The 9,632-nt window shown below is 35.6% G+C and overlaps 2 protein-coding genes across 4 annotated transcripts in view; one reads left to right on the top strand and one right to left on the bottom strand.

The window, feature by feature from the left end:
- Window positions 1-828: 828 nt before the first annotated feature.
- Window positions 829-2,382, top strand: LOC112521523 (light-harvesting complex-like protein 3 isotype 2, chloroplastic). The gene is made up of 3 exons (XM_025130433.1): window positions 829-1,263; window positions 1,715-1,852; window positions 1,954-2,382. Exons 1-3 carry the CDS (start codon window positions 918-920, stop codon window positions 2,187-2,189), a joined length of 720 nt encoding a protein of 239 aa, XP_024986201.1. The 5' UTR covers window positions 829-917; the 3' UTR covers window positions 2,190-2,382.
- A 1,969-nt stretch (window positions 2,383-4,351) lies between these two features.
- Window positions 4,352-9,632, bottom strand: part of LOC112522227 — a 29,850-nt gene continuing 24,569 nt past the window's right edge. For all 3 annotated transcript variants that reach the window (XM_025131324.1, XM_025131325.1, XM_025131326.1), the window contains 9 exons: window positions 9,311-9,454; window positions 9,076-9,206; window positions 8,575-8,662; window positions 8,342-8,401; window positions 8,036-8,270; window positions 7,103-7,254; window positions 6,864-6,934; window positions 6,080-6,236; window positions 4,352-5,711 (listed from right to left, as the gene is read on the bottom strand). In XM_025131324.1, coding sequence (XP_024987092.1) covers window positions 5,547-5,711; window positions 6,080-6,236; window positions 6,864-6,934; window positions 7,103-7,254; window positions 8,036-8,270; window positions 8,342-8,401; window positions 8,575-8,662; window positions 9,076-9,206; window positions 9,311-9,454 — 1,203 coding nt within the window. In that variant the 3' untranslated portion in view covers window positions 4,352-5,546. The remainder of the gene's footprint in view (window positions 5,712-6,079; window positions 6,237-6,863; window positions 6,935-7,102; window positions 7,255-8,035; window positions 8,271-8,341; window positions 8,402-8,574; window positions 8,663-9,075; window positions 9,207-9,310; window positions 9,455-9,632) is intronic.

Raw genomic sequence — 9,632 nt, 5'->3', positions numbered from 1 at the left:
TGTGTTAGTCATTGTCATTCCAAGAACAAGACAAACCCTCGCACTATACAACATCGCTCTCAACACCCCATCTCGTCCCTTCTAATGCCATAAATCTCTCTCTTTTTGATATGTTTTTGATCTTTTGATTCTCGTTTCTTTCAACAATTTAATGGATTACATATAGACAAATAAAAAGGAGGAAAAATCAAAAAACAAAACAAAAAGATAAAAAAAAAAGCAGATCGATGACAGGATCCAAAAGTGACGATGAACAATGATGGAGAGTGCACGATGATGGGGCGGCCAAGGATGGCGATAGCGATGGTAAAACTGATTTAGTAATTATTTATTTTTCAAATTCAAATGACAATTACATGATCATAACAAACATTATCATTTAATATGAAAAATAAACAATGGGATAATAAAAATAGTATTTCTTTTATTAGTTTGTTGTATTTTTATACTGATTTAATAATAAATAAATAAATAAATAAAATTGGTAAGAATTTATTTATTTAAATAATGTGAGGGATCGTTTTTTAGCATAGAAGTTTTGTTGGATTTTCGCTAAAAGCTTGAATATTTTATTGGGGTGTTTGAGGTTGTTTATTTGAAACAATGTTATTCTACAAAAATACTTATCAATTTATTATAAGTCAAAAGAGTTTAACTTTTTCAAAAACTTCATATTACTGGTTTGATACCGATATAAATTATTTATTTAAATACTCAAAAGTGTTTATTTTCGATGTCATATTAAAATAAGTCAATAAATTATTTTTATAAACAATCAGAACACCCGCAAGTTACTTTGTACAATTTACTTCTGTGTTCAGCTCAAACTCCATCCTTTATTCAGGCCTTTTCTCCAAATTCACCTTCTTCCACTCTCACCCTCGCGGTTCAGACCATTCTCCTCTGAGCTTTCTTCTATGTCATCAATGGCGTTGTACTCTTCAACACCACATTTTCCTTCTCTCTCTCCTTACTCCAAGACCCATCTCCCAATCCACTCATTTCTCTCTCTAAACCCCAAAAGAGACCTCCTTTTCGTCTCAGTTAGAGCTATTGAAAATGGGTCTGGATTCGCCATTGTTGAAAACGAGAAGAAAGACTCTGAACCAGAGGAGGATCCGCTCGGAAACGGAGGTCCAACGGCGGCTTCCCTGGAGGATGCGGCGGTGAAATTCGAAGATCCCAAATGGGTTTCTGGGACTTGGGATTTGAAGCAGTTTCAGAACGGTGGAGCTACTGATTGGGATGCTGTTATTGATGCTGGTGAGCTTCTTCTTCGAGTGTGTCTAAAAAGTTATAATTCCATTTTCTGTAAACCTAATTTTGCCAATATTTTTTATTGAATTGTTAATTTGATTATGTGGGAAACTGTGTGGCATTTCTGTTTTTTTTATTAACTCCAACCAACTATGCTAGCCTGCGACCATCTGTTTTGTAAAGAGCCTGGCTACAAGGGATTTTTATTCCTCAGATCTGATCTGGGATTTCTTGGATTTGACCTGGGACCTTTTGGATTTGACCTGGGATCTTCTGGTACTTTTGACAAGTAAAGCCAAGTTCAAACCAACCGGGCACCACCCTTGTGGTTTAGGGTTTAAGGGTTACAAAAACAAAGAGTCTTATTGATTCTGTTTATAAGAAGTGAAATAAAACTTAAGAGTTCGACACCTCTTAGAAAAGCAAACAGTAGCTAACTCTTGTGAACATTTTACAGAGGTTAAAAGGAGGAAATGGCTCGAAATCAACCCCGAATCGTCCAATAACGACTTCCCTGTAGTTTTCGACACCTCCATTATTCCTTGGTGGGCATGGATGAAGAGGTTTCATCTCCCTGAAGCTGAACTACTCAATGGTTTGCTCATCATTTCTCTTTTATTCAAAACCGAAAACAACAAAATTAACCAAATTTGATCAACCTTGATCTTACTGTTATTTTTGATCATTTTTGTGCAGGTCGGGCTGCGATGATAGGGTTCTTCATGGCTTACTTTGTTGATAGCTTAACTGGGGTTGGTCTAGTTGATCAAACGGGGAATTTCTTATGTAAAACACTTCTTTTTGTAGCAGTTTCTGGTGTTTTGCTTATTCGAAAGAACGAAGATTTGGATAATTTGAAAAAACTGGTTGAAGAGACTACGTATTACGACAAACAGTGGCAAGCGACTTGGCAGGAGCAGAAGAAAGAATGATCGATAAAACAAGCCTCCGAGCCTTTCGTTTCAAGAAAATGATCCAAATTTGTTGGTCAAGAATCAAGATTTCTGCCTTTTTAAAGTTGAATTGTGCAGGTTTAATTTGTTAGAAATTTGGATCACATCTCAAGTTCTATAAACATGAAAGTCTCCTTTGACAAGTAATAAACTAGTCTTTGAATCGTAGACCTGTTTACGTTGTCGTCAAACTTGTCGACTAGTTTTTCAGTTTATTGCCAAACTTATCAGCTAACAACTAACGTAACAGCTAGTTTGCAAAAAATAACCAGATGTCTTATTTACGTAACAGTTGTTGTTTCTCAACATGGTTATCGGTTCAGAATTTATAGTTTTACGTTTTGTAATCTTGTAGTTGTTCCAATGTCTTATTAGTTGAATCAGCCAAAATCTATTTTTCGTGCTCTATCTCATAGTAATCGTTCAGACAAAACTGAAAAGTAAGATGCGTCTTTACGGAAAAAAAAGTAGAGATTGTTTTCGTAAAGACCCGTGTTGAAATGTGGTTGAATGATCTAATTTGTGGTGTAATTTCTTGTTCACAGATGGAACTCTTATAGTGAAAAGGTAAATTGAACAAGCTTTATAGCATGATTCACATGTGAATCATGCCATCACTGTTACAAATTTTTGATGGAACTATATGCAAATTGTTACAAAGCGTTTATGATGCATTTATGGATTGTTTATGAAATGATACAAACTGTTTACGATGTATCTACAAGTTATTTCCGAAATATTTACAGAAACTTTTTACAAACAGTTACAGAAATAATAATACGGTCTCACAATCACATCTCTGTCTTTTTTTCGTATCACGGATTTTGAAATCCTGGTAACAAATGGTATGATTTTAGTACGAACTAGCTAACAAACTTGTTCATTAAGTTGTAATGAACATATTTACGATGAAGGTTAAAGAATGACAACTGCCATTCACTAGGTTGTGGGTTCGTACTGTATAAAATATTATTTTTCACCGTCATAACTCATTAAGAAAAGTTATAGCAAAGCAAGAAACACATGTATCCAATTTTCATGATTTTCAAGCGATTCAACTGATTTTCATACAAATCAACTGATTCTCAAGTGAGTCGATAATCCATTTCATAATTCGTTTAGGACTTGAAGGTTGTTTACCTTTTTCATTAAACCTTGTATGAGTTAAGTTATCTATTTAGTAAATTTGTTTGTTTAAGGAACTCAGATAGGAGACTGATGCATTTGAATGAAGTAAAAAGAGAGGGTTGGATTACTTCTGGGATATTAAATTTGTTTAAGATGGCTTAATGGTGACAAATGACGGATCCTGGCCTATTCCGCATAGCCATTTTGGCTTAACGAATAAGCTACCTAGACCACTAAGCTCATCTAAAGTAAACAGTCCCTTCAAATTATTGCCCAGTTCAATTCATGTCCATTTCATATTTAGGTAAGGGTTCAAATGAGAACACCTTTATTTTACGAGAACTCTAGAACACCATTTTATCATAGACAATCATATGTGATACTATTATTCCATCACATATGATACACATGTGATCCTAAATCAGAAATGCGGACGATTTTTGGTGCGATCTTGGTTACAGGCCAAGTCACCCTTACACCACTAAGCCCCCTCACATGTGATAAGGGTGTTCATATGATATTATAATCCATCAAAACCATCACATATGATGCTAAATCATAGACGTAGACAACCTTTGGTGCGACCTAAGTCGTAGAACACGTCTTCCGCATATCACCAGGTCCCCTCATGCATATTATCACATGGGATAAGAATGTTCACGCGTTCTCGTAAAATGAAGTTGTTCTCGTTTGAACCTCCACCTTCATATTTAACCAAATAAATGTTTGTACTTTGAACATGTGTTGTTAAAGTAAATGGTGCTCCCAACATAGCTTTCAATATGTTGATAACTTCTTTGGACGTTATTTGCATTGTTTCCCTATCGGTCAATCCAAAGATTTCATGCAACCTTGCCTTTCTTGGCCTGCATTGCATTCATTCACATACACTCTCTCTCTCTCTCTCTCTCTCTCTCTCTCTCTATATATATATATATATATATATCAATCTTTTTTGCTTAGAAAGGGTGAAGCAATATGGTACATCTCTCACTCTTTCTCTCTGTATATCATTCTCTCTCTGAGTGTCTAAACTGGAATTGCAGGCATCATGCTTCAAGAAGAAGCCTGTGTTGGTAGCAGTTTATGTGGAGAAGCCAACAAAGAGAGGATCGTCAAGAACTAATAAGAATAATCAGCATGAGAACCACCAGCATCACCACCATCACCACCACCACCACCACCACCACCACTTCCAGATTGACCGGTCAAAGAACGGTGGAGGGTATAATAGGAGATCTGAGCTTCTTAGCTACTCCAACCGCCTTCGAGATTTTGCAAAATCCCATCAACCAAAGCCTTTAGTAGTAGCTTCCACAAAAAGGGATCAGCAACAACCTCCTGCTCAGGTGACTCATCAATCAAAACTTATTTTCAAAAAGAAACCAAAATCAGTGAAATCCATCAAATCTTTGAACAAGCTTCAAAGGTTTATGTACAGAAAGCATACTACAGTTATACTTGACAATCATAAGCTAGCTTATTTTTAAGTTCATTGAAAAAAAATATCCCGTTTCATAATCTATAAATTAGCTCATACACTAGTTTTTTTTGCAAAGCTACTTCATACAGCTTTTCAAAAAGCTCCTGGGTCTTTTCACTTCTTTTTTCTTTCTAATTATGCCCCTCGTATGTTAGAATTGACTAATTTTCCAACATGTCTTTTAAGGTCATTTACATTGTCATCTAAGTTATCAACTATTATTCGACAACTAGCTTTTCAACCAACAGCTTGCTTACCAGAAAGTGAAAACTGCCACAGCTCATATCTTCTCTTACTTGATCTTTCTTCATCTTCATCTTCCTGCAATAATGCTTGAAGGGGTTAGTTTTGTAATTTAGATATGATCTTTACTTTGGTAGATAATTCACAATCAAAAAGAGCAAAAGGTGAAGATGCATCAGGCTTGCTTCCAATGGAATTCCTTAACTCCAAAAATGTTCAAGTTCAACAAAGACAAGAAGAAGAAGAATACAAATACATTTCTCTCAAGAGTGATGGCAACAATACAAAAATATAGGTAGATCCATCATTAATGTGACAATTTCAATTCAGGCTATCCACAACTGTAATCTTCATAAAGAAGATGTAATAATTTGCCCATGAATGTGTTTCCATCATCATGCTCTGTGACAGGCAATACCAATTAATCTATTTCTTTGCATCAAAAACTGTTTCTTTTTTATCGAATTTCAGTAACAGTTGTATCATGATGATCTTTGCTGCCGAGTATACTCCCAGAGGGCGATGGCACCGCTGACATGGACGTTGAGCGATCTTACAACGCCTAACTGGGGGATTTCGATGCAAGCATCCAGCATATGAATCAACTCTACCGGAATACCCTCCTTTTCTCGACCAAGAACCAGAACCTGTAGGATTCAAGAGATCATATGTTACTGCTGATTGATAAGAGAGAAATTAGCTCAAGAAAGTTTATGATCCGTCCAATAAAATTTTAAGAATCTTATATTTATAGTAGAATAGAAGGGTATGACAAAATGTCCAAAATACCCTTCAATAACGATAAAATATAAGAAAATCTTATGAAAATTACACAATTGCAAAATTTGAACTAGTGACTTCTAGGCTATTCTTAGCAAGTTCTGATGATTAGAGTAATTCCAAGATTCTCAAATATTGCAAAATAACAATTTCAATGATTTACAACTTATTCGTTCGATAGGGAATTAATACCACGAGAATTAGAAAATAAAATGAACAAGATAGTTCTGTTTACCGTCTTTCTGGGAAAGACATATTGATCAAGAGCAACACTGTTTGCAGTTTGCTCTAAACCCATGATAGAATACCCCTCATGCTTCTTCTTCTCCAAGAAACCCTTAACATTGCTTACAGGTACCTCTATTATGGGAACCCATTTCTCTGCAGTTACACTGAAACAAAACATATTTAAGCATCATGATCCTAGGCAAATTCTTTCACAGCCTCATCTTGACTAGATACTAAGGTGGAGATGATTTAAGAAATGTTTTGCATCTCTTAACTCATGAGCACGGTGCAACAACTGGAGCTACCCAGACTACAAAAAGATATATAACATGTAAAAATCATCGACGATGGAGGTTTCCTTTCTAATGACGGTTTTTTGCATCATCAACATGGTAGACAACTGAAAAAAATGTGGGTATCACACCGTAGCCCGTATGGCCACGGTACACCTAAGCTACAACCTTGTGAGGGAATGTTTCCTTGCAATTCTCCCTTAAAAGGGGCTTCAATATCCCCATTACAAGAAATTTATCCTGTCTAAATTCCCACATTAAGAACTTTACTTGAATATTCTTTCTTAAATTCATGGCAAATTTAGGTTACAAATGTAGGTAGTAGCCATCCAAGGCCTTTTTGGGAGGAAAAGTTCCCTCACAAATTGGTGCTTTTCTATGGTATTGGCCATTTTGCTAGGGCTAATTCCTAAGCAAGAAAAGGCTTTTTTTTCTGTAGTGTTGCAAGATCTTTAACTACTACATGCAAATAAGTTTCAAATAGGTTCACAAACAAACCTGATAAGTTGGAACTGCTTGTCTTGCAAAATATTTGCATTGTCAACGACTAAACTTGCTGCTTTAAAGACCTACAAGTAACATAGAAGTGCAAACATAGCATTTATGAGAGCTCATGGATTGTAGCATCTGCAAAACAATCTTGGCAACAGTCACTTAACCATCTTTTTCCTCTAACTTTAAGTTAAATAAATTAATAGCAGAAAGCAAGAACTTATAAGGCAGTCATATTTTTGGACCTCACATGTCCTTGCCAATCCAGCAAGGTTAGGCACACGATCAATTAGTGAAGCTACAAGAATAATTTGTTGTCGGCCTGCTTTAAGTTTTTCCATAGCAATACTTCTTGCTCTCAGTGTCTGATCAAGAAGCTCGTCTTCCTTCTCCACATCTACGCTCAAATGCAAATTAATTTAGTTAGCATTGTCAGGTCTTGTAAGGAAAAACAAAAGGCAGTGGAACCGAAAAATATTACTCGTATGGATAGTTTGCTACTTCTTGGATTGATTAAACTTTGTGAACCATCATATACTTGGCTATTTGGTGCTAACAGTCCCGTCCTTTTTTGTTGCCAAGTATTGTGGTTATTATTGCGTTTACACTTAATCACTCATTTTTACAGTTTAGCAGGTTATTTAGGACTTAGGAGAATAGCATTCTTATATATATTTTTTGAATGCATGACCTTCTGACAAATTTAAGAACGCCTCTACCAAACAGAAGAGCTCTACACAGAAGAATGCCTCATCCTAACACAAAGAATGCCTCAAAATCTGTCAAAAGGTCATGCATTTACAAAAAATCTGTCAATTACATAGTGTAGTGTTTATGCATTTTCACAAGAAAATGGGTTGTTAACAAAAAACCAAGTTAGAAGTTTAGAAGAGTTGCAACTTTATTTATTGATTACATCCATTACAGTAACCAGTGGCATGCGGATATGAACATCATGCAGTGTTTCAAAAGAATACTTGCTAGTCAAAATTTTAAGAAACTTAACCTCGTGTTTCTATATCTCCATATCACTTCTCACCTTTATAATGTTTGTTCAAAGTAAAACAAACATTATAAAGGTGGCTTAAAGAAATAGAAATACAAAGCTAAATTTGTTCAAATTTTGCCACCTATATAATGTTTATGTAATAGCAAGTCTAACTAGCATTAACGCATACCCAAAAGTGAATTGTAAGTGTCTTTGCTGTTTAAGGAGCTGGAATGCGAATCTTGCATCTCATGTTTGGAGACAATAACTTTTTTCTGGAAATCTAATGACATATCTTTCTGCATCTTCATAGTCGTTTCCTCTTTGCTTTGATCAATTGATTCAGAATCTTGCATATGTATCTGCTCATTTTTTAGTTGTGTTGCATCCTTGGCCATTGAGCATCTGAGGTCTTTTCTGACATCCTGCAATCCTAGACGTCAGAATTCGTTCATACTAGAGACAAGAAAAAGGGTCCTTGAAACCTACAACTTACATTTAGAAAGTCGATCACGTGTTCTAAGAGAGACACATGAGCACATTCAAACTCAATGTCCTGTAAACGGAAAAATAATTCAAATATTAAGAGAATGAAATTAAGCAGTGCTGTTACCAACAGATTAGCATGGATCATCATTTGTGTTTCGGAGCAGAGAAATTTTGGGAAATTGGTGACAATCAACAGTTTCTATAGGCATGATCTATGCATAATTTGTGCAAGCATCTTACATCAACTCGGTTACTGAAAATTCCAGCTGGTGTTACGGATATGTATGGATCAAAAGCATCAAGATGAACTTCCATTGATACTCGCAACCTGCAACACAAATTAAACAAAACCATCTTTAAAGCACAATATTACGATCTTTTTAGCACATAAAACTATCAAAGTTCCTACCGTTCATTCCCAAAACGTTTATGGAGGCTGATGACATTCATTATCCAAAAAGCTATCAGATAAGATGGTACTGGAACAATGGCATATTTATCCATTTAGGTATAACAAATCTTGACCAAGGGACTTGAGTAACTATAGAAGGTCTTTATGACATGTTTCTAATGATTAAGTATTCCACAATTGACATCAAAGACTATTTTATCGCAATACGCGACTTAGTACCACAGAGTTCCATACTGAAGTTGTAATGAAGCATTAACCGAATTTGCAAGACCATATTGTTATATTGGTATATCATAAGCATTAACCGAACAAAGGAATGTCTATCATACCGTGCACAGTCGGAATTATCTTCTAAAAACGATTTCAATTCCATAAAGCACCTTTTCTCTAAGGACACTGTTCCATAGGAACCTGAATTAAGGGCAGGCAACAATTTGGAAAGAACTTGGTATACTAGTAACTGCACAACAAATTCATGAAGCATAAGGTATTTGAAGATGCTGAAAGTTTCACCAGACAAAAGCAATATTGTGTTGGTCAACATTTATATCTCGTTATAGTCACCTGGGTAAAACCACGTAAACTGTGGTGATGTGAGGTCAGCAGTGGAACAATGGGAGGAAGCAATTCATCCAAATGTCTTGATTGAACATTTTTAGTTGCATGCAGAATGACATTAGCTGCTATAAATACATACGATGAGAGAGCCTGCAACCAGAGACATATTGTAAATTGTGTTCAAAATGGAACTTTACAATAATCCTTGAACAAGGTAAACCAAACCAAATCAAAAGAGCCCAGTATATTCCACCAGGAGACGGGGTGTGGGAGGACCTGACCTCGACCACAAAGATGTGGAAGATGAATTAAAAGATTACTACAATTA

Source organism: Cynara cardunculus, assembly GCF_001531365.2.
Source record: "Cynara cardunculus var. scolymus isolate 2C chromosome LG 11, CcrdV1, whole genome shotgun sequence".
In the NCBI taxonomy this organism is placed as follows: Eukaryota; Viridiplantae; Streptophyta; class Magnoliopsida; order Asterales; family Asteraceae; genus Cynara; species Cynara cardunculus.
This window is presented reverse-complemented; position numbering and strand designations above follow the sequence as displayed.